Raw genomic sequence first — 27,949 nt, 5'->3', positions numbered from 1 at the left:
GGCTCGTTGGTCTAGGGGTATGATTCTCGCTTTGGGTGCGAGAGGTCCCGGGTTCAAATCCCGGACGAGCCCTTTATTTAACACAAAGGCGCAATTACATAAGGCGTTGTTCCGTAAGCTAATTAAAACAAATAAAACAAATTACTATTTAATCCTATATGTAAACGATTTCTTTCATAAAACAATAACCACTATTGACCGCAAGATGGCAGCAATGATACTTTACTTAAACTCTACACGTCGACGTTATCACTATCATTCTGGATATTGCATGCCGCTGTCGCCGCCAATGTGTTGTTCGTTTGAATGGCAAGAGGGTAAGATAGGGTTAAAATAGCCCCGTCTACCGTCCGTGTGTGAATTAACTAAGATACTGGAGACATCCATTGGTTACATCTCACAATCGCCCGGTGGCAGACCTAGAGACGGTGTTCATTGAAAGAAGTCGACGTCAACCAGCAGCTTCACCGGGTAAGCTAATCGTCACGGCTAATGACACGCTAGTGTATAGAGATCCATGTCATGCGAAAGACAGTCTAAGACAGTCTCATATTCCACCTTTACCGGTTAACTTCAAACTTACGCCTTGTGGTTCGTCTGCTGTTTTTATGGACTATATTCCAAACGGGACTGGTGCTAAATAAAGGTCTGGTTGCTACCTGAGGTAGCTACATCCTATTTTGATTTTCGTTCAATACATTTCTCCCCTTTTTCATCTTTACATTCAGTTTGGAATGTAAACGTGGACGTCCAGCCATCCCAGTTGGGGCTTTAAATAGCAACAATAACACAACTTCCCCTTTGTTCACCTGAATGTCCCCCTTTTTTTCTGCCTGAAGCATTTTGAAAGAAACAAAGGGCATTTCAACAGTGAGCTACCCCAATCCTGGTTATAGAAGTTACTACTTAAATTATCACATTTTCAGTATATTCATTATGTATGCTTGCAATAAAAATGTGATTGCACTATATATTGCGGTATAGATCGTCAAGTTGGGCATCTGTGGTAGTACAGATTGTACTTACAGTACTGTAAGTAAAAGTTCCATGTTTAGATGAAGAAGATGTTAGTATTAAATGACAAAACTATATTGTTGTTGAACATATCTAGAGGTCGTTGGTGTTGAGTAAAAACTCATAAAATTAAACTGTTTCTATTTTTTATTAGAAAGCTGAGTATTAATTTATATGTTATAGAAATATTAGTATTGCTAACCATCCTAGCTTTAGTTAGAGAGTTTACATAACTTAATAACTTAATATATATATATATATATATATACATACACACACACACACACACACACACACACACACACATATATATATATATATAATTTATTTTAAAACACTATTTTAGGTGACCTTGTGACTTGAAAGTATGTCTCTGGACAGGTATCTTTCCACAGCTCTATGGATTTTTGTTTATAGAACCTAGGGACTATTTATAAGGATGCATCTTCAAACAGTCATTTTAATATTTGTTTTTAAAAGTGAGTTGGATTTTAAAAAGAGTTTAATTAAACTTAAAAAGTTCAAGTACCAACTCAGATCACTTTCAAAGAGCAGTCAGTATTTGTATAGCAAGAAAAGCTTTAAAATAAACATGCAAGTGTTTTATTCATGTACACACTGATAAAACCTAATGATGGAGTTTAGACTTAAAGATGTAAGCTCTCCTTAATTATTGGACACTGTCTATTTGTGTCTGTTTAAATCCTGTATGTGTAAACTGAAGCTATTTTTATGTAATTTATGTTAAAACATGGATGCAGGTTGGTGACAATTTTAAATCACTATTTAACTATCTTGCTTTCCACATCTGGTTTCCCGAACTCAAAGCTGACCTCGGGGTAAAAGTAAGGGCTTGAGGTCAGGTCTGTAACCCTTTATTATGTGGTGAAAGACACTTTGTTAGAACCTCAGGATGACTGGGACGTACTGGACAATGTGTCCGGTGAACCAACACTGTGTCCATTAGAACACTCTCTCATCTAATGACAGTGTATTGGCAAATGATACATGGTTCGCAGCCCATAGAAACAATAATTAAAGGCTTAGGGTGAGGTGGTGAGTCAATGAACAGCTAAACTGGTTCTTTGCACAGCAGGTATATAAGGTGATCAAAGACTGAACAGATCAGTGTGAAAATATTGCAGGGCAGGACACAGTCTTTCTGCAGCAAAAACTGACTTTGAATTAGGAAGCAACTTTTGGGATGTATTTATTTGCTTTGACAAGAGGTATGGATGATAACTATTTTGTTTTTGGATTTAAAAAGCTAAACCTTCTTGAAGCAGACAAATATGACATTTTTTATCAATAGTTTGTTTGGATCATTGTGTAGTTTTCTTAATTTTAGGGACTTTAGTTCTGTTAAACTCAGGCAACTTTTCTTTCAGTCACTTGTTTGTTGTCTCAGGAAATGTGTTAATAAATGTGATGTAAAATAGGTTTGAAAGGCTTTAACCATTATTTTTGTCTGACTTGATAATTTATTGAGTCATTCAGTATACTCTTATACATTTTAAATTTTATCTTAGATATAGATAATGATAAAATATTACATACAGTTGTTAACATGTATGACACCATTGTTACTAAAACCTTTATAATTTAGCACTGGGACGATAATCAACAAATCCGTTGATTGCACGATAAATGAAAATGAGCCTGATCATTTTGCTGGCCTTGATAAATTTGCTTTTCTCAATTGCCTCCAAACAAGCTGGATGACAAGAGGGTTCACTGTGTGCATCAGTTTCAGCACCTGAGCGCACTTGTTCCATAGCGGAAAGAGCGAAGTGAACCCTCTTGACAATAATAAACTCCTAGTGGGGGGAGGCGGTCAGGCTGACATTTAAAACTATGGGTTGTGGTCATTACTCAAAATTGTATCTAATTTATAAGATTGTTTTCCCACTCAGTGTCTCCAAGTCAAGGCACTTCTGCTTTGTCAGCTGGTGAAGTTGATGACAAGGCAACCTTATCAACAAGACAGTGTTTACACTTGAGGCCCTGATAAAATGATGGTAGTTACCCAGTGCTCAGATTGCTGATGAACTGAAATCTGGTTGCCATGTCTGTTTTGTTGCCATGAGATTTGCTGTGTTTGGAGTACAGGAGTATGAGAATTAGCAGTATTCCTGCTTCATCCTTTATTCTTTCCTGTCCACTCTTTGTTAAATTTCATATTTAAAGTCAGGGGATGGCCGTCACTGCTTTTCTGAAGGACAGAGGTCTCTATTGCAGTCTGCCAGTCTTCCTGCTCTTTATCTCCATGGCTACAGATAGGCCTTGGACTTGACATTGATTACGAAAGATGACCGAGGACTATTTACTAGGAGTGGCGTAGTGAGTAGGTAGCAATCATTTTTTGTTTTAACCTGACATGCTTACATTTAAAAGGGAATTCAGCATTGTTTTAACTGTTTGTGTTTAGGGTATGTGTAGGCATAGCTCAAATATGTTATTATTGATTTTTGAATGGACAGAAGTTGACACTCTTTTATTACCCCCTTACTGTAGTTCTTGGACAGAAATGAGACAGTGGAAACACAGCAGTTCAGTGGCAATTTTAGAGAGCAGTGCAAAGAGGAGCATTTGGTATTAGTTATTTGGCTCCAATTTTGTGTGTGCACCGTGTTGCCTTCCTGTACAACAACATCTTGACTCAGTTTTTCTTTCTTTTTTTTTTTTTTGTGGGCCAATTAATCGGCCTCCCTTTTCTAAACGCTGAAGAAAAGATGTTCAGTTAAGAAAAGGAATGAAGGGCTTGTTGTAGCAGCTGCTTATTTTGACCTCAGTGTCAGATTGAAATTTAAAGTAGGCCAATCGATGGTTAAGGAATAAATACCCCAGAAATGTTGGATGAAGCTCATATTACATTTTTCTGTCTACCTCCACTGCCTCTCCCATTGGCTTCTGTCTCCTTGTTTCACCAGTGGGAATTTTTCTGTTTCTTTTGTTTCTTTTTCTCCTGCACAGTTCACTGAGCTGCTGAGGAGTCCTCAGCTGTCTTCTCCACAGCTCACTTTTCAGCCCCTACTTCAGCTTCCTCCTCCTCCTTTGCTTGTAGGTAACCTGTGGGCATACTAAATAGGCTGAGAGCTACAGAGTAGACACGCCGATACTTCACTGATCAGGTGTCGTTTAAGCATCTGGAGAAAAGACTATACAGAAGGGGCACGTAAATGTGTGTGTTTATTTAACAAGGAGCATTTGATTTGGTTTTCTGACAATCATCATCACAAGAACATTAGCGTCATTGTATTATAACACTATGTATTTGTGATTTGACTATTTATGATTAGGATCAATCATAATAATATAATCAACTGCCATAATAATAATCAACCACAGTTAGCCTGTGATTAATCAAAACATTTTAATAGTTTTACAACCACAATTTAGTTTTTTTCATGTATATCTTTGCCTACAGTTAGTGTTTTTCTTAATTTTCTCTGTCTTTTTTCTCCTTCACAGTTCACTGAGCTCCTGAGGAGTCCTCTATTGTCTTCTGGCATTTTCAAGCTAACAGCTTGCTTTTCAGCCTGTGTCAGCCTCCCCCTCCTCCAATTACTTTGTGTGAAGGTAACCTGTGAGCATTACTAGATGGACTAAGAGCTTCAGGGCAGACATGCTAGTCTTTTACTGATTTGATGTCGTTTGAGGGTAAAGTTTATACAAAGAGGGTTTGTGAACGCCTGGGTTTTTAGCTCAGCTTCATGTTCCAACATAAAATAATAATTATCAGTGTTTTCATCTTCCTACATCATGGAAATTAAAAGTCAACTGCAAAGGCTAAAAATGCTAAAATAATTCCTCATTTGTTTATATCAACTGCTTACAAAACTAGGAACTAGGGCTTCCAAATTAAAACCCCAACATTTTCAGCTCTGTGACCTTATCTTTCACTTTCAGCTGGTTTTGTTTGATGACTTTTGCTTTTTGTTTCACACAGATCACTGCTGTTCCAGCCAGTGAAAAAGCCATGCTTATGTGGTTCCCTAATGGCAGTGTCACAACCACCATCACCTCAGTCCAGTCAAAGATGATATTTGTTGTGGCCCTGGCTGTGTTGCTCTGTCCTTTGGACTTTGTGACAGCTCAGGGAGAAAGCCAGAATCTGTCTCCTGCCCAGGTGCTGCAGGACCTGTTGGCCAGATATGGCGACAACACCACCATCACAGTGCCCCAGCTACGGTCTTTGCTGTCCCTTCTCAGCCAGGATCAGGCTGATGGTATCAGTGGCAGCAATGTGGCTAACACAACTAACAGCACACTACCTAAATCCAACAGCTCCAAGGTGAGAAAAATGGAATTTGCTAATCATAATTGTTTCAGTTCTACACCAAATTTAGAGATTAAACTTAATCTCAGCTCCCCCTCCCACACCCTCTCCCCCCCACACACACACAAGTAATCGAGCTTCAGTTTAACAAATGATGCAATTTCTATGGATTCAATATAAAACATAGCATTTCTAGCACTCTGAAGCAGAAGGGTAATCCAGCCAGTCATGGGATCCAGATAGCTGAAATATTTAGCATAACTCCCATAGTTAAGCCCTTTTTAATCCTTGTATTTCCAGCTCTTTTGGCCACTGCACCACACAAAGAAATATCTTACATTTTCAAACTAAAATCAATTACAGAAAATAACTCGTTTAACTAGCCTTACTGCTGTGCTTGTACATCTGGTTTTGTCTAAAAAAACACATGGTGGGTGTAGTCATGAGTCACTGGAATGGCTGCTGACATCCTTGGAAATCTTTCTTTGGCACCTAGCCATTTTCAGACTACTTATACGTCATTATATATGATAGATGTACTGTACCTGTCAGGGGGCAGTGGTGGCTTAGTGGTTAAGGAAGCGGATTTGGGTCCGGATTGCAGGTTCAAATTCACAGCTGCCAAGTTACCACTGAGGTGCTCTGAGCATGGCATCGTCCCCACACTGCTCCCCAGTCCTTAAAGCTGCCCAATGTTCACTTTGGTGATGGGTTAAAAGCAGAGGTCACATTTGGTTGTGTGCAGTGATGTGTGTCACAATGTCACAATGACAAGGAGTTCACTTTCCTTCCTTTCCTTTCCTGTCAGTCCTACGTTCCCTGCGAGTCTCTCCTTGTGCATTTGCTTGTTATCATCACACCTGGTACTGAAAGACTTTCACTTATAAGTCTTAGTGATTAAAATAATAATTACTTTTATCTAAATTTTAAACCCTTTTTCAGGGTACATTAATACACTAGTATTGTACTCATGTTGTTTAGTTTGTGAGCAAAAATCAAATATTGACATATATTGACACACAACTTGTACTTTTAATTACCAATTTATAACTAAGTGAGGTTATGACCAGTGGTAGGTCTGTTTATCAACTATCGGAAATTTCATTTTTAATGTATGCTTTATGCATCATCCATGTCAATCTTATTATTATTTTGTTTGGGTGTTTTTTTGTGTGTGCTTTTTCTATAATGCATTTTGTGTTATTCTGTTGTTCAAAGTAAGAAAGGTTAAACTGACAAAGGGTCTACTTCTCATTTCCAGTGCTTGCCCTCAGACACATTGGCTATTTACAGCATAAGTGAGCAGTCACGGCTGGACGGACAAGGTTTGCAGGAGCTTTGTCCAACCATGCTGCAGCAGCTTGGTGCTGGTACCTGCAGGATGCAGACAGATGAGACGTCGAGCAGCGACATCTCCCCCAGGCCCTCAGATGCTGAAGGTGGGGACTAACTTGCTACCCATTTGGTTTTAGATTTATATACAGAACTAAACTGTGAGCTCCAAAATAGTATCCTACTGCATATTAGCTGTAATATTAAGGACAGTTAAAGCCAATTCAAGCCAAAATAAGCACGAATATGTCAGAACCAAGGCTTACATACAGTAAAACATCCCTTGTACTTCACAGTCAGAGAAACTAGTGCGAAGCAGAGATCTTGTTGACAAATATAATTTGAGCAGAGGGAAATCTGATCCAATGTAACTCCATACAATAAACTCACTGTACATCCAGTGAGTGTCCTTGAAAGATCAAGAAACTATCCTGTCAGCAGACTAAAGGATCAAACGTTCCAAAAGTATCGACCCGTAACCTCTACCCCAGGATAAATAATCATAGGTCAATTATTTGTAGCACTAGTAAAATGCTAAAGAATGCTATATATATATATATATATATACGTATATATATATATATAGATATATGTATATTTATATACATATATATATGTATGACTTCAAAATACAATTTAAGTGATCTTTTGTCATTCAGCCTTCAGCTTCACAGTAGACGAAAGCATCTTTGTTTTGTATGTGATAACTGTACATTTGACATAACAACTGACATGTTATCCCGTCTTTATTTTAAAACTCATAGTTTAGTTGTTTTACTGTGACCTCACTAGTCTGGCACCCACAGTTCTGTCTTTTCAAAACTACTTTATCTAGTCCTTGTTAAGTTAAGTGGGTTGCAGGCTCTTATCATTCACTCCTCCTGTCCTCAGCCTACCTCACACTTGCTGCTTATTTTGGCTCGATAAGGTTTTTGTTTCTCCGCAGGGAAGCAAATGTCAAGGTGGTTTTTCTCTAAAGCTGATCCCACACTCATGTAAATACTGCAGAAATGATAAACATTTCAATTAAGCACTATTTTTAAATTTTTTAAATTTTAAAAAGTTTGTTGCCTAACAGCCTGTGTAAATTAGTGGTTCTCAAGTTAGGGTATGCATACCACTGGTGGTACTTGGACTCCCTCTAGTGTTTGTGGTTAATTTCGTAGATGTTAAATACAGCTTTGGTATATATTTTCACTTCCTCTGTCTGTGTATATATAAATATATGTTTGCCATTTGACTAAAGTGCTAGTTGCGGTTGCACCTATTGGGCTAATGAAAGGCTAATAGTCTTATTAGGTCCCATTACCAAATCACACCCTGACACAAGAATTAATTGTTAGATTCATCATCAGCTATGATGTTGGTTGTTGAATTCATAGGTACAAGTTTACAGATACAGTTGTTGCAGCAACCCTTAACATTAAGTGAAGATTCTGAACATGCACAGCTAACCTTGTGACCTGGGTATATACTGTATATCTGTCTTTTAACTTCTCATTGTACCCTCATTAGGTTAACACAGTTTTCACTCACTCCTGCTTTCTTTCCCGAATGTAATAATGTGTCTTTTAAAATCATCCTTTTTTGTTTTCCTAACTCAGCCTCCTCTTTAGTTCTCAGTCGGATGTTTCCAGCCTGGAGGAAGTATTACCAACATGTCTTTATCTACTGATCACCAGCATATTTTTCACCAGCTATGTGTAACTCTTTTAAAGGCTGGAGCGAGGTGAAGCAGCTGAAATCTTACTACACTGATACATTACTGAAACTTAATTTACATTGAATTTCTATTGAGAATGGCGCTCCTTGAATTTCCACATGCTCTGCATGGCTACTTGTGTTGATACTGCCACTTTCATCTAACTATTTTATCCGTCCCTCCTGTGAATACGCGGTCCAGTGTGGGGCTTTTCTTTCCTGGCTGTGACAGTGGTCAATGTCTTCGCCCTCACCGGGATCTTTAGTGTGCCGCTGATGAAGTCACGCTATATGAAAGCCACCCTCACCTTTTTCATCGCACTTGCCATCGGCACACTGTTCTCCAGTGCTGTGCTACAGCTTCTGCCAGAGGTTTGCTATCCATACACGTTTTAACATCACAAATACCTTTTTCTTTTCATACTCACAAACTGCATGCCATGCACACGTTAACCAAGCGGGTCACAAGGGAGATCAGGAGCAATAGCAGAGGGGTGCGCAACAAATCTAATTAATTTTAAGTAATTAATTCATTCTATATTATGTGTATTTGTGCCAAAAGGGGAAATTCCACTGACTCGTACTTTCATTTCCCCTACTATGGAAAATAGCTGACAGTAACATAGTCAATTTCTACGTGTCTTTCGTCACACCTCCTTCCTTCCTGTCTTTGTTTTATTCCAAGTGGAATTCACAGGATCCATTTGAGCAATAGAAAAATACTCTTTTTTTTCTCCCAGCATCCACCTGTATGTGCTTACTTTGTTCAACTCTGTGTTTACTGCACTGGCATTTCATGGTTCATTGTTACAGTTCTTATTCCCCTGATTGCAACTAGGCATGCCAGCCATTATCTGTGTACCCTACTACGTTTGTCCTACTTTTGTGTTGTACACAATTCTAGAAAGAAAGAACACATTACCGCTTAAACATCTGTCAGATTGAAAGCTGTCCTTTCTTTTGTAGCCATGCTCCTGGGCTGTTTATTTTCCTGCCTTGTAGTCTTTACTGAAAACAAATGTTTATTCTCAAGCTGTGACAGGTGCACCCGTGCAAACTGCAAGTGAAACTCTCTGATTATGTGGATTTGAGGAATTAGCGCTCTAGCGTTTCTTTTTTTTTAAACAAAGGAAAAGCCCTTGTTTAAAAACAATTAAAAACAACTGTCATCTGGTGGTTTCACTTCTTTTGATCTGTCTTCAATGTAAACGTCATTCTCTTTGTGAAATTTCTCACAGGAACATCTGCCACTTCTCCTCAGGTTAATTCTATTCAAACTTCCTTTTCTTTTCAGTGTAACAAGAAGCTCCTGTTCCTCATCGCTTTTGTTCATTATCCTATAAAATTAACAAGTCAAAACCACTTCTCAAATAATGATCAATTGTTTTCTCATCTTCCCCTTTTCTCTTTTGGGCTTCCTGTCTGTTGATCAGTCTGGGGTTATGGGATCCTGTGCGTGACACTGATCTCTCTGTGTTCACTGGTGGGGGCCAGTGTGGTGCCCTTCATGAGGAAAACCTTTTACAAGCGACTGCTACTCTACTTCATAGCTCTGGCCATTGGCACGCTTTACTCCAACGCCCTGTTTCAGCTCATCCCAGAGGTAGAGTCGGCGCTGCTGTGACTCATCTTTCACTGTGGCTCAGAGCAGGCTTGCTGTGCAGATTCTACATATACAGTAGATCTGTGTTTAACATGTTGAAGAAAGTCCCAATCAAAAGTCCCAATGCCAAATCAAATCTTGATACCATTAGCCATGATATTTGTTTGAAGATTTTGCTAAGAGTTTAAGTACAGATTCATTTTTCTGCAGCAACCGTTAACAGTTACTGAAGATTTTGAAAATGCACAGCAACCCTTGTGACTGGGAGTTTGGCACATGAATAAAACGTTTTGACTAGCCACATCAATCACTTAACTTTACAAATGACACAATGACACATTATTAATCAAGAAATCACTACAACAAAAGACTACATTTAAACTACTGCTGCTGCTGCTGCTTTCAAATTAATCAGTGCCAGAATGTGTTTAAGTGAAGAGAGCGTAAACAGCCTCACTCTCCAGACATGTATCAATCGTCAATGCATCAATAAAGTGCTCCATCACAGATTAGAAAACAACACAGGAAGGTCTGACAGAAAGGAGAACTGATGCTCCTAACTTCAGCATATTCTTAAGATAAATACATGACACACAAAATCAATTTCTAATCTGCTGCTCCGTTTCCCAAATGCACTATAATCCACTGACAAACCTTATGATCACAAACTGAAACTTAAAGTCTGTCATTGCAAAATGTAATAAAGAGACAGATGGATATAGTCTGCATATTGACACGTTGAGATAAGAAAGAATTCCAAACTTACTAAATGATCTATAGAAAAAACACAGGTGAGAGGCAGAAAATGTACAATGAAAATGTTATTTTGTGAATCAAGTTAAAAAAAAAAATACTATTTTATATTGATAGGCAGGTGATAAGATGCTAGGTTTGTCCCTCACACAACGTAGGGGGCAGTGTTCATTTTGAAAACCAACTTTGATTTGGTCTCTGACTTTTGACTACAATGTAAGTGTGTATGATTTTCATTGATTGAAATTTAATTCGATTTTTTCTCCCTTTAAATAATTACAGCTACCTTACATGTACACACCCACGGGTATACAGTTTATATCAATTATAACAAGGACAGAAATGGCAAAGTAATCTTATAGTTAGTTTTTTATTTATACACTTCCCGTCTTCTTGTTGTTAAGAGGCAACCGTGACTGATTTTACTTAATTTGCCTCAAAATTAGCTGCTGTGCCTGCTTACCTTTGCATGACACTTAAAATGTGCCCTCTCCTTTCCTGAGACAATCGTTCTACACGGTAAACAGTGTGTGTTGTTTTCTCTGAGGTAATAAAAACGTTTTAGTCACGCGTGCACAATAATATCCCCACTTTTGACTTAGACGCTTCCTCGTGTTTTTCCCGCTTTCGCCGGACGTACGTTCGCTTCGATTGGAGTTCCTCTTAAATGTCCCGCCTTATAGGCAGCAAGATTAACTCCGATTGCTCAAAAAGGAATCTCAAAAGTTTCTCTGATTGGAATCAGGGCTTTGGTTTGTTTCGTAAAAGGCGGGGCATGCAAACGGAGATTCAATCGAAAGGATGGGGGCAGGGGGGAGGGGAGGCAACTATGCGGGGCCATTTGTTAACAACAAAATGACGACAAAAATGTAATGAGGCTGTTAATTGTTTTTTTCCTGACACAGTTAATAAGCAATAATCATTTATAGACACCAGTGACTGCATTTTCATAAAAGTGTTGACATTTATTAAAATATGCCAGACATTCTTTTAAATCACGTTTAGCCATTGTATTTTAAGTAAATCCAAAACAGTATTCAAAAGACAAACAATCAAAAAAAAAATTGTATGTAAATTAGGTTTCCTTTTACTGGTACAGAAATAAATCAAAAGGTTAGGGCATGAATCTAGTTAGACTAAACATGTGCTGTAATTTCCAATCCATTAAATGATACCTACGCAACATTCCAAACACATCTTTCGAAAATATACCAGAGAGTAATATTTTGACTTGACTTTGAATAACAGGAGCTAACCTTGTCTTCCTTTCTCTGTGTGTAGGCCTTCGGATTTGACCCCATGGTGGATTTGTATGTATCAAAGTCTGCAGTGGTGTTTGGAGGCTTTTACCTTTTCTTCTTCACTGAAAAGGTCCTGAAAGTGCTTCTCAACCGGAAACATGGGGTAAGTACACGTTTCTACCCTGTGACACCAACAAATAGAAGCATTTTTAAGTATCAGCTCTGAACATTAGATAGTTACAAAAATCCATTTGAAGTGGGTTTACATTTGTAGCACAGAACTGAGTAGAATACAGTATAACTGTTCGAAATATGATACAGTTTCATTGGTAACTTTAAAGCTAGTAGTATCTGACCTTGAAGCAAATGTTGCATTTAGAGGCTTATTTCAAGACTAGGATATATTTAGCTTAAGATGGCTCCTACTTTTTTGAATGCATAATTTTGCACATTTTGAAGGGTGGGAAAGTTCAATTCTTTGGTCTGTGTCTGTCTGTGTGTATGTGTGTGTGCGTGTGTGTGTGTGCGCGAGCCTGTGTGTGTGTGTGCCTAATCTAGGCTTGTACCACCTATCAATTATTAGTCACATAATTGTGTTCCTTTGTCACACTGTGACAACTGTTTCCGACCAGTCCTTATACATCTACATTAAGTCCGTTGATATAATTGTATGTTTTCCCCTGTTTTTCAGAGCCACGGCCACAGTCATTATCCAAGTGCACCTGAGAGGGACCTGGAGGATGGTGAGAAGGAGAAGCTCCAGCAGAATGGGGAAGCAAATAGTTTGCCTGTGAGCAAGGTGGATGCAGGAGAGGGTGAACTCATGCTCAGTCCTGCACAGACACCTCAGGTACAGATGACAGAAGAGACGATTAAAATTGTAACTTTAAGACATAGAGAAAACTTTCATTTTTTAAATATGAGTATTACATTTTCTCCCCTTAACTGCAATATTGAATGAAAAAAACTTGCATGTTGTTGCTACATCCATCATCATTGTAGGACTCACAGAGCACAGACGGCGGGGGGCGATCTGCAGGCAGAAGCGCCGGCTGCTATTGGCTAAAAGGGACCAATTATTCAGACATTGGTACGCTGGCCTGGATGATCACATTAAGTGATGGGCTGCACAACTTTATCGATGGTCTGGCTATCGGGGCTTCGTTCACAGCCTCCGTCTTTCAGGGCATCAGTACCTCTGTGGCCATCCTGTGTGAGGAGTTCCCCCATGAGCTGGGTAAGAAGAAGAAGAAAACTGTTTTCATGTGTAATTGATAACATTGATAAAATAATATATTTTGTGTGTGAAATATCATCACAATTAGAATATTTTGTAAACTTTTTTTTATCCAATGAAATGTCTTGAAAGTGGCAGTGGTGGCTTAGTGGTTAAGGAAGCGGACTTGGGTCCTTCAGGTTCAAGTCCACCAGCTGCCAAGTTACCACTGAGGTGCTCTGAGCAAGGCACCGTCCCCATACACTTTGGTGATGGGTTAAAAACAGAGGTCACATTTGGTCGTGTGCAGTGGTGAGCTGTGTCACAATGACAAGGAGTTCACTTTCTTACTTTCCTTCCCTTGTCTTTGTTTGTCGTCCAGGGGACTTTGTGATCCTTCTGAATGCCGGCATGAGCATACAGCAGGCTCTATTCTTTAACTTCCTGTCAGCCTGTTGTTGTTACCTGGGTATGGGTTTTGGCATTTTGGCTGGAAACAGCTTTTCCCCAAACTGGATCTTCGCACTTGCAGGAGGAATGTTTCTCTATATTGCTTTGGCAGACATGGTAAGTCAAGTATAAAAGCCATGTTATGTATCAGTGTTTTAATCTCTGTACTGCAGCTGAACTATGCATGTCATCATGCAATCATGCCAGACAATAGTCAGAGATTCTGCTGTAGGACCAACAACTATTTCAGGGCTATTTTTGGCTGTGCAGGATACGCCCTTTGGAGCCTACACAGCAAGTCAGAATTCTGTTGCCGAATGGTCAAATACAGAATGAACAGAAGTAGTGGAAGAAATATTGGTTTGCGTACATTAAACAACTTCTAGACCAGTGGTTCTCAAACTCTGGTATGCGTATCACGTGTGGTACCCAAGTCCTCTCTAGTGGTACGCGGGGAAAATTCCTATTTTCGCATTTACATTTTCAATTGAATAAATCTGAAACCTACCATGTACAACTAATACAACATTTAAACATGAACATCTTTCTAAACATTTCTAAACATCTCTCCTGTGGTGGAAGCTAATAGTGAAGGCCTACGCTGCTATATTCTAATGTTGGTCATCATGGTGGTACTCAGAGAGATCAAGATTTTCTCAGGTGGTACAGAGTAGAAAACGTTTTTACAACTCCACACATAGTGGCTGATTTGACCTCTGAATGATGATAATGAAATTATTTTTCCACGTTTTAATAGAAACTGACTAAACAGAGTACCCTAGAAAATGTATGTTTAACGTACTTGTAATAATGGTTACTGGTGAGTAAGACGTTTGCAAATGTCAGCTTTACTAAAACAAGTAGTAGTAGTTTAAAGTTTGAAGGAAGCAAGAAGTCTAATACAACAGACGGACATTTGGTTTAACATCATAATGTAGAACTGCACTTAAAAAAAACTGAATTATTTCTGTTAAAATACCCTGAATAAAAGGGGCAAAGCTGAAAGGAAAAGAAGAAAATTTCTGTTAAAATACAAGTGCTCCTCTTTACCTAGTGTAGCTTTTAACGTTAACCATGAAGTCTAGCAGAAACTTGCTGCCTTTTCCAGGCCACTTGGAAGTCAATTTCAAATCAATGAGAACAAAAAAAAAAAGAAAAAAAGAAATCCAGTTCAGGTCCATGATGATTTATTTTTGGTGTGGAATCTGAATTTTTTATTTTCTAAATCAGTGACGTTCTGCTGAGGTGGGAAGCAAAGAAACTGTGAAGTTTATCAGATTCTTCTTTTTGTTTCATCTCATTTTTTAGTTCCCAGAGATGAACGAGGTGTGTCGTGAGGAAGAGGACGCAGGCGGCAGCAGCTTTCTGCTCACCTTTGCCATCCAGAATGCTGGTCTGCTGACAGGCTTCTCCATCATGCTCCTGCTCACCACCTACTCTGGACAGATACAGCTGGGCTAACACCACGCTGCTCTGGATCAACAACAGCTCTGACCAGTGTGGAACGGAACAGGGGACATCAGCTGGTGTTTGCTGTTGGAAAAATAACAAGAGAGAAGAGAGAGGGTTATGTTCCTGCTTTATCTTCAATTCTTCTGCTTTCAGAACCCTGGAGTTTTCCAAGGGGGTGGGGGTTTGCTGTGCGGCAGGTACGCACAGAATTACACCATTGCTGTTTTTGTGCAGTTCATACATGCAGTATATATCGGTCAGAAGAGCAGCCAGATTTGTTTTCTCAACATTTATCAACAGCTGCTCCGTTGACCAACAACCTCAACATCTATTTTAAACAGATGTGCAATACTTACCCAGTCCTGCATACTCCTCAGTCCCCAGACAGGCCCCCGCTTACTTCATCTTTCTCCTGATCTTTTCCTTCCTTCTTAGTTGCTCCCTTCCTTTATTCCCATCTTCTTTTTTATTGTTCCTTCAGTGAATGTCATTGAGCTGATGCTTCAGCTAGTGATGCTCAAGTAACTTGTCCTCTTTGGTCGCGTCATTCCCTCTGGAGGTGGGAAAAGCACAATCAGGTAACTACTGCTTAAAGCTCAGTATAAGGCTTTCATGATTCCACACCAAAAAAAAAAAATCATCATGGACCTGACCTGGATTTCTTTCTTTTTTTGTTCGCATTGATTTGAAATTGACTTACAATTTCACTTGTGTTTAATGTGTTTAATGTTTAATGTTTATATGTTTTACACGTGAAAATGGGAGAAAATGTGACATTCAAAGACCAAATATGGGCAGAGAATAATGAAGGGCTACACAGTGACGGTGGGAAGAGAAACTGACATTTTGTTCTGTTGATTATGGAAACGTCTACGTCTTTCAAAGACCATAGTGTTGTGGCATTACGTAGATAGACCTGACGTAAAATTACCCAGTGTTCTTAGCTGCATTTCTCCACAGTGAACCTTTTGTGCCCTTCATTTAAAGGTAGTTCTAGGTTTTTGTATTTTTATTGCCCTTGGTGTTTGGAAATCTCATATACTGTAACAAATGTACTTTTATAATCAAGTCATAGTTTAATGCAAGATAAATTATATGCTGTAAGAACACACACACACACACACACACTGTCAAAACTAATTGGTCAGTCATCTATCTCTGATATGTATGACATTTATTGAAAAAGTTGTAATATTTTTCTTTTGTTACTGTAGTACTTACCCTGCATGGCCAGAAATATGTGGAAACATTCTCCACTCTATAATCCCTGCAGAGATGCTTCTCATTTGAGTTGAAACTACAGAGATAAACATCAGCTTTTAATTTGACACAATACCCAGCGATCATTAAACTTCTGGGGTGTAAAATTTCATGACGTCCAATAGTGAGACAGCAGATTGCGTCAAACACACAATTCCTCCTTGGCATAGCAGGGAGGACTCAATTACTCTTATAGTTATTTCATAACTCTTAACTGTAGACTCTCCCACTCTCTTGTCTCCTGTCATTGCCAACGCCTTTTTGTTGACTTTTGTATCAGGTTTGTGGTGTAGAAGCTTTTCATGGTTTGCATAGCTTTCTCACAGCAAGTACAGTACGTTCAACATTCTAGAAAGGGGTGTGTATACATTTCCAAGTTTATTTCCTAAGGTGTTACACACAAAAAAAACAAAACAAAAAAAACATGGTCATTTAAAAACCACTTATGGCTGTTGCGCAAGCATTTATAAAACACCACAGAGTCTGTTGATTAAAAAAAAACAAAAACTTTTTAATCATCTTTCCATGTGCTGGCACATGCTGGGGCTCTGTTGGGCCTGAAATATTGCACCCATGGGAATTGTTCCAGCATGCTATTTTTATATGCTCCTCCAGTAGGTTACAGTTACCATGGCAACCTGTGGTCAACTAAAGGATTTTGGCCCAAAAGTAAAAGATGACACTATAAAACATGACTGCTAGTCCTAGTGTTTTGGTCTCAGGCCAACAGCAAAACACTAGTTAATTAACCTTGTTTTTGTTTTTAGAACAGCGTTTCCCAACCGACTTTAAACCACGGCACGTGTTTTACATAACAATAATAGTAAAAATGTCATCAAAAGTATGTCACGAAATATAATGGTCTTGTCATTTCACTTTACTTATTCAGTGCAAAACCTGAACCTGTTTAGTTGAACACAACAGTATTATACTCCCAGGAATTCCAGGGCACAATAATCGTGTTCAGTAGCACAGAGTTTCTTGTCATTCTTTAGTTTTGATAGCCATCTGCAGTCACCTAGTGAAAGAGCATTTAATTTATTTGTGTGTCACTGTCACATAGACCCAAACCATTTTGGCCACACACACCCTTCCTTAACCCTACACAAACCCCAGTTTCCAACACTTTTGGGAAAAAACAAAACAAAAACGCAACCTGCTTCCTTACAAAGGCACCATGTTTAATCATGCTCAAATGACCAGAAGACACCCCCCCACACACACACACACTGATATACATACTGTATATACCCGCAGTTAGTTTTTAAATTAAAATGTCAGCCCTTAATTTTAAATGTTAACAAAATGTTCTTTTTGTGTGGAAAAAAAATCCGACTCAAAAAAACACCCCAAACTTCCATCACATTTTTATCTCTCGCTCCTCCTAGTGGCAGCTCTCGCACCACCAGGGGTGCATTAAACGGTGGGAATCCCTGGCATAGATAAACAAAGAGAATTTGCAGATTTTTTTTTTTTTTTTTTTTTACTAAAGACATTAGCTGATAGTTTAGCAAATACTAACGGGTGGTAAAGAGTGGTTCAGTAACACACGTACACCATGTGTTCAATGTCCGGTTTTCCACATACTTTGGCCATGACATGTAAGTCAACCTGAGGGAATCTCTGCTCTGTGAACTGTAATAGTTTTATCTAGTCTTTTTTTTCATGTGACTGGTTTTATTTTAACAAATTTTAGAAGGTTAGTTTAGTAAATATCGCAAAGGTCATAGCATTACCTAGGGCTGTGCTGCTGTACAACACTACAACATCATTGTGGTAAGATCTGACAGATGAGTTGTACAGGTTTTTTACTGTGTATTATTCAAACTTCAGCCAGTTACCAGATGCCACATCGGAGGTGCAGTGTTACCGTAGATTAGTATGAGCTCAATAATATTTATTAGAAATAGCAAGTGAAGTACATGAGTGAATGCTTCACTGTATTCATCTCCTAAAAGAATGACTCATCATTCTGGAAGGAGCGGGAAAGCCATGAAAACTGGTACCAGGTGGGGTACAGTTGTACTGCTGTTTATTGTTAATGGAGAGATTATTTATTATTTTTGAGCCATAAAATATATACTTTATGCATTACATTCAACCTAAATTAATCATTGTATCTTTACGCTACAGGAAGTTAAACTGAAAAATTACTGTTAAGATTTTTTTTTTAATCTTTGTTTCAGGATTTCACATTTGATTTTAAAAAAATGTGTAACAAATAGGTAGATATTTTTTGTCAAGGATAAAAAATAAATCACAATGTCTTCAGACACAATCAATTAATTAAAATCTCAGTTCTCATACTGTATGAATAATAACAGCTTTATCGATGTCTGTAATGCTCTCTCAGACTGTATATTGTAATTTAACATTTGAAATTTTTTCTTCTGTGCGAGTCCTCTACAACAGTCCTAATGGTATCAAGGGAGTACTTTTTTATATAAATGGTATTTTCCAAGAAAATATATTGTCCGGTGACCTACTTTATTCTGTGTTGCTTCTGCTTTTCATTATTTAACATGAGTGCCGTGTGGACTGTGCAATTAAGGAGATCCTTCTAACCCCCATCTACTATACAAATTGCATCTACTTACCTAGAGTAGGCAGCAACAGGGCGACACACGACTTGCTGTACCATGTCTGGAACCGAATCTATAAACATCCAGGCAAGAGGAGAGGAGACCCTTTATTATCATTGCAAAATACACAAATACAGCACAACAAAATTGGGTTAGCAGCTCTGGCTATCAAAGCTAAAATTAACACATAAGGCCAGAATCAACGTTAGCTTGGGGGTCACACAGTAAACACTTAACTCCATTGTGTGTCTTTGGGCATTTTTGTCTGCTTCACAGATGGGTTAAAAGCAGAGGCTCAGTTTGATTGTACCCCCGTGGTCCAATAACAATACAGACCATAAAAATAAAAATAAAATAAAAACAGCTACAATATGAGATGACAGACACATCGACGTCGGTTGGTTAAACATGTATAAATAAATACAGAAAATCAACTAAAATATTTAGTAATATAATTTTAAAAATCATTAAATAAAGTTAAAAAAAGAATTTGTATCAATGGGGGGGTTTCTGCACCAAAAACCACAACAGGGTCGTTTCTGGTTCAAAGTCATGTTAAAATAAAGGACTTTTGCCAATTGCAAATAATAATTGTTTTCCTAAATTTGTTGCAGGTTTAATTTTTCAAAGTTTTAGACTTGATCTAAGTGATTTTTTCCCCCTGTTGAGTTGTTTTATACCCGCGGGGGCAGTAAGGACACTAAGCTATGGTTTTGTTGCGTATGCGTCATTTCCTCAGAATTGTGACGTCATTTCCATATGAAACTAACAGGAGATTAGGAGGAGAACGTCTGAAATCTACACTGCGGGCAAAGCTGCGTTGCCTGTGGTGGAATGGCCAGGAAGTGTCGCAACTGGTCTCAGTAGAAGGGTGATGAACTTGTTGACATTTTTCCAATCATAACTGTGTAATAGAAGTGGCGTAAAGACGGTTTTTAAAGTCACCGGCTGATTAGCATTAGCTGCGTTGGGGTTACACATTGACGTGCTGTCACTTGAGTTGAACAGGGTGTCTCCGCTGAAAAATAATGTTTTTGTCGGGATTTTAGTGAAATAGTGGTTGTTTCCTGGTTCGACAAAAGAGGAAAACTGAAGGACGTTCACACGTCAGCGCTTTTGGTATTATGACCCTGTTTACTACACAGTTGACGGCTCAGAGATTGAAAGTGATTCCTGTTGTCAAATAATCCCAAAGCTATAAATTATATTCTAAAGCCGTCTTTTATATTTCTGATTAAATAGAGAGGTGTTAAAGTTATTAAATGTCAGTAAATGGCTGTCAAATTGACGCTGGGTGTGGAGCTTGTCAAATGTGCTGTACATTCACATTCAAAATTCAAAACCGCGAGCATAATGTGGCTGAAGCAGGGGAAAAAAGTGAATAGATTTAAGTCTCATAATCATCTATGACAGGCAGGTATTCATTCAAATTAGACAGTTCGGTTCACTGATGATTAGTCACCGCTATTACGTATTAATTACCCATTAATATGCATTTTTGTTCAAAAATAAACAAACAAAATATATACATTATAATTTACACAACCCACCAGACCAAAACATGACTTAAGTATTAAAATTTAAAATAGCAAACATCACCAAAAAAACAGAAAAAGAAGAAACAGTTAAATATAAATAGAATTACTAAACAAGTGCATTTGCACCATTGTTCAACTCCAGTTTTCAAAATCACATTTAAATTGAATTTACCTGTCATAATGATTACTGTAGAAAACGCAGAGACGGTGAAGCCATGGCCAGTGCCCGTGTGCCGCTGGATGAGCAGGTGGTGACAGAGCCTGGTCCTGTGGGAAAAGAGCGAACACTTCCTGCACTGGTGAGTGGATTGGTACACATTTATATTTATTGAGGTTCCAAATCAGCAGGCTGTTGCAAAAACCAGTTGAAATGAAAATAAAAGTCTGCAGTTTCTGTTCCTCACCAGCACCCAGAGAGAAAGGAGGATCGTTGTTTCGTGCCCTACAAGCTGCTGGTAGAAGATGCCTCTCCTGCTGAAGTGGAGGAGTTTCTGGAGTATGTCAGATTCATCATCGAAGATTTGGAGTGGCTACTTGCACTGCCCCACGACAAGTTCTGGTGTCAGGTGAAGTACCGATTACGCTGTGTTTGAAAAAAACAAAAAAAAACAACTTACTATGAATTCACTGACCGGCAGCTGCGGTTCGTTCTTTTCTTTAGGTTTTGTTTGATGAGTCCTTGCAGATGTGTCTAGAGTCGTACCTGCGTCATGCTCCCAGGAGCCTGGACATCACTGTGTTGCCCTCCTCTCCAGCGGTGGCTGAGATGCAACGTTCAATACACAAAACCATCTTCCTCACCTTCTTGAGAATGGCTACTCACAAGGAGTCCAAGGTCAGATCAGCAATCATGTGACAAAATGTTGTTATAAGTGTATGATTAACCCTTTCATACAGTGTCGTCCTACTGTAAATCTTAAAGTGTATGTCATGTGTCTTTATCTGCCTCAGGAGAACTTTTTCACTCCATCAGTGTTTGGGGAAATTATTTATGAGAACTTCCTTTTTGACATTCCTAAAATTTTGGATCTGTGTGTTCTGTTTGGAAAAGGCAACGGTCACTTGCTACACAAAATGATCGGTGAGATGTTTTTTTAAAAAAATGTAATTTTTGGTGGTCAAACTTTTTTTTTTTTAAACTTTTTACGGTTTTCTTTTAGACAACATCTTTACCCAGCAGCCATCATACTACAGTGATCTGGAAGAAACCGTGCCCACTGTGTTACGGGTAAAAGAAAACAACAAAAAAAAAAAACACAAAACACAACTTATGTCTAAAATGATCACCTCAGTATGGTGTACAGTACTGGCTTAAACATACTGTATATTAAACATATATAACATTATGTTGCAGGTGTTTGACTCAATCCTGGACAAATGTGGTCTTCAGTGTGAAGGAGCCACTGCCATTGAGCCGCTGAGGCTGACTGCACATAAACAGCCCACTGCCATGTCCATGGAGCAGCAGGTCAGTCAGATGTTTATCAGGAGACACTGTGTCTGACTGTGAGTTTGTTGAAGTCACTGTTGAATACAAAAAAGTGTAAAACAAATATTGATATATAGAAATTGTAAAAAAACAAAAAGAAAGCTAAAGTATAACTTAAAATATGTCTTCATAGAGTTGTTGGATCTTTGTTGTTACTGTACTTCTTGACGTCGGCCTGTATAACATGTCGAGAGTCTTCTTTAAACTTTTGACACCATCCTTCTGACAGGACAGTTATGTCACTTGTCACCTGGTCAGTTGTGAGACTAGTCTTACCTGAAGTTGAAGCCTACACAAACATGCTGAGCATTTCACTTTTGTTGTATTTCATGCTCGAGGAGCTTCAGTGAAAGGAAGAGTTTTTTTAGTCTTTGTAAATGACAGGAGTAGGTGTATTTACTGAACATAGACACGTAGACATGTTTGCTAATTTGTGTCTGCACATCATAAACGTGGAAAGCAACTTTGAACTTGTTTAACCCCTTCCCCTCCCCCTACTCTCCCACTACCACTGTTGTAGATGCCATAATTAGGGGTGTTAAACTCATTTTCACCAGGAGCCACATCATCAATACAGTTTCCCTTGAAGAGTCGGTAAATGGAAGACTGTATAGATCAGGGGTCCCCAACCCCAGGTCCACGGACCAGTACCAGTCCATAGGTCATTTGGTACTGGGCCGCAGTGGTACAAGGTGGAAAAAAATGTATTTGATTTTACTTATTATCTTTATTCCAAGAAGGAAAGGAAGGAAAGTGAACTCCTTGTCATTGTGACACACGTCACTGCACACAGCGAAGTGTGACCTCTGTTTTTAACCCATCACTAAAGTGAACAGTGGGCAGCTTTTTGAGCGCCCGGGGAGCAACGTATCAGGACGGTGCCATGTTCAGAGCACCTTAGTGGTAACTTGGCAGCTGGTGGACTCCAACCTGCAACCTTCCAGAACCAAGTCCGCTTCCTTAACCACTAAGCCACCACTGTCCCCTCCAAGAAAATCCAGTCATATCTAATAGGTCGTTCAGACTTTGATACAAACAGAATGGAGTCTAAAAAATGTTTTATTTTATATTTAAAAATGTATCCTCTGCATTTAACCCATCACCAAAGTGAACAGTGGGCAGCCGTGGTCAGCGCCCGGGGAGCAGTGCTTGAGGACGATGCCATGCTCAGTGCATCTCAGTGGTAACCTGGCAGTTGGTGGATTCGAACCTGGGGCCTTCCGGACCGAAGTCCGCTTCCTTTACCACTAGGCCACCCACTATTTATTCAAGCTACCAATATTATTCATTGGTGTGTCATACGTTAAGAAACTCATGGAAACCAGATGCTATTTAAACTCCCGTGGACCACACAAAACGTCTTGGCGGACCGCATTTGAGCCCCCAGGCCTTGAGTTTGACACGTGCTATAAATTAATGTATAACATGAGTAGAAAAAAAGTGTTGGACTTAACATTGTTTTTTTTTAATGTCACAGGATTTTGTTGACATCCTCTTGTACCTCTCTGATTCCACGACCACCATTCATGCCTTCATGGACATCTTTCCTGCTGCCTGCACGACTTTTCTCTCACATGGTTTCCTGGGAAGGTAGACGTCGTCACCACTCACATCTCACCATCAGGCTTCCTTTTCTGTAAAAGAAAACTTTCCTGGATGTTTATGTGTTGATTTCAATCTCCTGACAGGCTGACCTTGTTCTATGAGGCCGCAGTGCCCGACCTCGAGAGGGCAGTGAGGAAGAGGAACTTTGATGATAAAGGGTGAGAATCTGCTTGATCTATAAAATGTTAATGCCACTCAGCCAATGTGAATGTGTTGGTAATAAATAAACCTTCAAACCCTCTGGTTAGACTCCAGGAAGATTTATGGAGGAGGTTGTCTCACTCCTGTCGCAAGATGGTGGAATCGGCTCACCTGCTGCTGCACCACACCTGCCTACAACCGATCCTAGAAGGGTGAGGCATCCCATCATCCACCACTGAGATTGAAAGGAAAGTTAACATAAATACTCACTTCAGGATTTTTTTTCTGCTTTACAGAAAGGAAAACATGCAGACATTTGCAGAAGAACTCTTACAACATTTCACTTCCTTTTTACCCGAAAAAAGGTGAGAGTGACCAGTATATAAAATAAAATCTTGGGCTAATTTCGTGGATCAAACAGCTTTCATGTATGATTCTATAAAAGCAGGTTGGTTTAAATCTCTCACACTTTTCCTCACAGGTTCTTGGCAGACTATAATGAGCAGTTCCCCATCACTGATGACATCAGCCTCCTGCATCAGGCCATTCCTGTCATGTATCCTCCTCAGTTTTTTAAAAATATTCTTTTTCTACAGCTGTTCCAAAACATATTCTACTTACAGAAAGAAAAATGCACAACATAAATATCTGTAATGGAGGCCAGGTGATAAATACAACATGGATTCTTTGTTTACTGTTTTTACTTAACTGCCGGGTCGTTTCAGTGATGAGACCAGAACGTCCTACATACTCCAGGGGGTTGAGAGCGCCCATGACAGCCTGGGACGGGGGAGACCCCAAAGCCTGGTTCAGTTCAGAGCGTTTTCATCGTTGTCAGCTGATCAGGGGGCAGTGGGAGGGACATCTGCAACTTCGGGAAACTCCATATCTCTGGCAGCTCAAGAAACAAGAAGAGAGAATGTTGAGATGGCGGCAGCGATGTTGGATGGTCCACAGAAAGGAGACAATGTAGGTTTTACGATAATTTCTGTGATTTTTACCTTAGAAAAATCACTCGGCACACCATCACCATCAATGTGACTAAGTATGTAATGAAATATACTTAGCTTTTAATTTCACTCAGTGAACTTAGTATAAAACCTCAGCCTGTTTGGTTGAACATCACACTGATGTACTCACAGGAATCCAAGAAACGCACATGAAGAGCTTCTTTAACTTGCCATTTTACTGCCAGCTAGTGGAGTATTTATTGTTCTGCCTGTCACTATTGAATGAACAAATGAAGACAATAATTACACACATGGCACACTACAGTGGTTAGGAATCCCTGATGATCCCTGATATAATAATAATTAAAAACATTTCAAATCAAAGGTCACTAGGATGTAACACTGTTTTGTCTTATCAGGGTGCGGCCTGCCCCATCAGCACAGCAGAGCTGGAATCCCTGCTGTCCTGTATCATGGACCTGTTGCCTGACTTGGGCGAAGGCTTCCTGCTGGCATGTTTGCAGGAATACGACTACAACTCAGAGCTGGTCATCAACAACATCCTGGAGGCCAGGTTAAGTCCTAACCTGGACAAACTGGACCGAGCCATGCCAAGGTGAGGCGGCGCTAACGTGTTAGACAGTCATTTGAACTTCCTGTGTTACTGTGTCACATTAAAATTATAATGTATCTTTCCAGGCCAGTGAAGGAGGAGCTTCCGAACGTTCTCAGCACCAGATCCAATGTGTTTGATGATGATGAGTTTGACGTCTTCAGAAGGGACCAAGTGGACATGTCTCGTATCTGGAAGGGCAGGAGGTAAAAAAAAAACCTTGATTTTGAAGTATTGATGAGGAGATGATGGAGTCAGACGCACATTCACCAAACTGTGCTGCCGCTGTTAACTTATAGCCCAATGGTGACATGTGCTGGATTAAAAAATAATTACAGCAACCTGAACAAAATTCCCAATTGAGTTTCATAACCTAAAATTAACATGCTAACGATATCTTCCAAGTGCATTTATAATTGAGAGTAAATGTCATGCTTTACAGATTTAAGTAATTCACAGAAATACCTCTAAATAAATCACTGGGTCCAGTCGTTAGAACTGTCATGTGACTCTGTGGTCTTCTTCGCTGCAGGAAAGGTGAGAACGTCGAGGAACTGCTGAACGACAAGCGGCACATAGAGGAGCAGAGAGCGCGATACCAGGCGTATGAGACGGTTGTGGATGAGATTGTCATCAATCCTGGAGAAAGCGCAGACACGTACGGCCTGGACGACTACGACGACGAGTACGATGACACCTACGACATGAACCAAGTGGGAGCCAACGACCTGGACGGAGACAGTTTACTGAACCGCAGGTGAGTTGTAGAAAAGCAGCCACAGAAAAATAGGAAATTGGAAAAAAAACAAAAAACACTTTTTATTTTGTCAGGATGATGTACAGCAGGGGTGTTAAACTCATTTTCACCAGGGGACACATCAGCAGTAATGTTCCCCTAGAAGGGCCGGTTGTAACTGGAAGACTGTATGGATCAGGGGTCCCCAACCCCTGGTCCGCAGACCAGTACTAATCCATAGGTCATTTGGTACTGGGCCGCAGTGAAAAAATGTACTTCATTTTTACTAATTTACTTCATTTAAAGAAAGTCCAGTCATATCCATCCATCCATCCATCCATTTTCATCCCTTACCGGGTCGCGGGGGCAGCAGTCGCCACCCAAATCACTCTGCACCGTACCAACCCCCCTAAACCTTCCTGCAGGTGGTGAGTCCACTGGAAGGTACCAACCGCCCTAACCGAGATTCGAACTTGCCCAGGAGGTGAACCCTGGGGTTCAACACCAATGACAGAGACATTGCCTCTGGGCCAAAACACCACCCAGTCATATCGTTCTTTATTTAAAGATAATCTGGCAATATTTTAAAAGTAATTCAGACTCTACTACAGAACAGAATAGAGTTTGAAAGATGTTTTATTTTGAAATTTTAATGATCCATCAATGCGCAGCACCTTGGTACTGCTCCGTAGTAACAGGTGGTACTGACCAGTCCTTGGAACAAAAAAGGTCAGGGACCACTGGTATAGATGTAAGTACTCCATAGCAGACTGATGCAATTGATTATTATTTGATTGATTATAAAAACTTTTAATTTCTCAGGTTAAGAAACTCTGCTGCATGAACTTTACTAAATGCTGGGCCTTGAGTTTGACACGTATCATATACATTATGTATACATTCTATTTTAGCATCGTATTTGCATTCAGTGCCTTTTTTTCCCACTTTCGCACCGTTTCCTGCAGACCCTTCACAATCCCTCAGGTACTGAGGAAAGGAAACGCAGCAGAGCGTGAAGAGGAGAGTGAAGATGAAGACGAAGAAGAGCCTTTACAGGTAACGGAAGTTTCACTCTGACAGAAAATAGTTATTCTTTTGTTACCTTTTACTGTAGAATGCAATGTATCAGGGGGACGTCACTGCTTTCATTTTAAAAATCAGTGGAAATAAAGCCAAAGTATTATTCTACATCACAAGTTACAAGATTGACTTTGGAAATCTGCCAGTCACCACCATCGTGTTTGCCATTCTGTGTGACTTACTTCCTTTGAATCCTGTGTATTTCAGAACAATGTAAACAGGGACCAGTTTGTCCAGGATCCAGCTGTGCTGAGGGAGAGAGCAGAGGCGAGGAGAGCAGCCATGCACCAGAGAAGAGGGTAAAAACCAGATGTCCTCTGGACATTGTTATTAAACCTCCCGTTGTCCTTCGCATTTTTGTACACACCGTTTGTCCTTGCAATGATTTTTATCTTGTCCCAGAATTTGAGTATTAATGAATGAGGAAAGGTTGGCACAAGTCGTGCAGTACAGGAACATGCACACGCACACACACACAGACACAAGGACATATCAACAAGGGTTACTTCAAAATGCCATTCAGTTATAATCTTGACATTTTATCCAGAAGTTCTTTTAATCTTAAAATTAAAAGACAATTAATATAAGACATAAAATACCACAGAGAATTAGATTGGAAATAAACTAATTTGCCTTTTTCCCCCCTCCCTGTCTCAGTTTCAGACCGGAACGCAGCAGCAACGTTGTCGGTGAGCCCAAAGGAAAAGGACAGAGCCAGGAGACAAATGTGGACCGTCGCAGGAAGGAGACCAACAAGAGTCACGTGGCCAACCACAACAGACGAGCCATGGCCGACCGCAAACGGAACAAGGGCATGTTCCCGTCCTGACCGCCGTGATGGAAAATCACACTTCAGTCCAGACGGTCATTATTTTAGACAAAAAAGCAGATCATTTAAAAAAAAAAAAAAAAAA

General features: G+C 39.6%; 2 protein-coding genes, 1 long non-coding RNA gene and 1 other non-coding gene across 10 annotated transcripts; 3 read left to right on the top strand and 1 right to left on the bottom strand.

The window, feature by feature from the left end:
* Positions 1-72, top strand: trnap-ugg (transfer RNA proline (anticodon UGG)). Its single transcript has one exon. It is a non-coding gene; the product is annotated as a tRNA-Pro (tRNA).
* slc39a14 (solute carrier family 39 member 14) lies at positions 69-16,809 on the top strand. Of its 4 annotated transcripts, XR_003048882.1 has the most exons (11): positions 72-471; positions 4,486-4,593; positions 4,964-5,308; positions 6,555-6,732; positions 9,760-9,929; positions 11,964-12,086; positions 12,615-12,773; positions 12,926-13,160; positions 13,522-13,706; positions 14,898-15,238; positions 15,523-16,809. XR_003048882.1 is itself a non-coding variant. In XM_025053034.1 (10 exons), exons 3-10 carry the CDS (start codon positions 4,994-4,996, stop codon positions 15,048-15,050), a joined length of 1,518 nt encoding a protein of 505 aa, XP_024908802.1. In that variant the 5' UTR covers positions 69-471; positions 4,486-4,593; positions 4,964-4,993; the 3' UTR covers positions 15,051-16,809. The 4 variants fall into 4 exon arrangements, 3 of the variants coding, with proteins under 3 accessions (XP_024908802.1, XP_024908803.1, XP_008334314.1); XM_025053034.1 differs by lacking the exon at positions 9,760-9,929 and adding an exon at positions 8,529-8,698 and having other exon boundaries at positions 69-471; positions 14,898-16,809; XM_008336092.3 differs by having other exon boundaries at positions 14,898-16,809.
* LOC112486455 (uncharacterized) lies at positions 11,625-20,728 on the bottom strand. 2 transcript variants are annotated; one of them, XR_003048884.1, is made up of 6 exons: positions 20,594-20,728; positions 18,899-18,956; positions 14,963-15,594; positions 12,933-13,156; positions 12,646-12,768; positions 11,625-12,105 (listed from the first exon to the last, which is right to left on the bottom strand). It is a non-coding gene; the product is annotated as an uncharacterized LOC112486455 (long non-coding RNA). The 2 variants fall into 2 exon arrangements; XR_003048883.1 differs by lacking the exons at positions 18,899-18,956; positions 20,594-20,728 and having other exon boundaries at positions 14,963-15,122; positions 15,398-15,537.
* On the top strand, positions 19,576-27,949 carry ascc2 (activating signal cointegrator 1 complex subunit 2). Of its 3 annotated transcripts, none has more exons than XM_008336093.3 (19): positions 19,576-19,754; positions 20,615-20,720; positions 20,829-20,987; positions 21,083-21,256; positions 21,373-21,502; positions 21,582-21,649; positions 21,776-21,889; positions 23,388-23,500; positions 23,599-23,673; positions 23,764-23,868; positions 23,953-24,021; positions 24,138-24,212; positions 24,382-24,625; positions 25,026-25,222; positions 25,306-25,425; positions 25,752-25,976; positions 26,921-27,011; positions 27,243-27,334; positions 27,693-27,949. In XM_008336093.3, exons 1-19 carry the CDS (start codon positions 19,591-19,593, stop codon positions 27,862-27,864), a joined length of 2,493 nt encoding a protein of 830 aa, XP_008334315.2. In that variant the 5' UTR covers positions 19,576-19,590; the 3' UTR covers positions 27,865-27,949. The 3 variants fall into 3 exon arrangements, with proteins under 3 accessions (XP_008334315.2, XP_024908800.1, XP_024908801.1); XM_025053032.1 differs by lacking the exon at positions 19,576-19,754 and adding an exon at positions 19,790-20,002; XM_025053033.1 differs by lacking the exon at positions 19,576-19,754 and having other exon boundaries at positions 20,812-20,987.

This window comes from Cynoglossus semilaevis, chromosome Z (assembly GCF_000523025.1).
Source record: "Cynoglossus semilaevis isolate Cse_v1.0 chromosome Z, Cse_v1.0, whole genome shotgun sequence".
Taxonomy (NCBI): domain Eukaryota; kingdom Metazoa; phylum Chordata; class Actinopteri; order Pleuronectiformes; family Cynoglossidae; genus Cynoglossus; species Cynoglossus semilaevis.
Note: the sequence above shows the minus strand (reverse complement) of the source record. Positions and strands in the feature narration are given on the sequence as shown.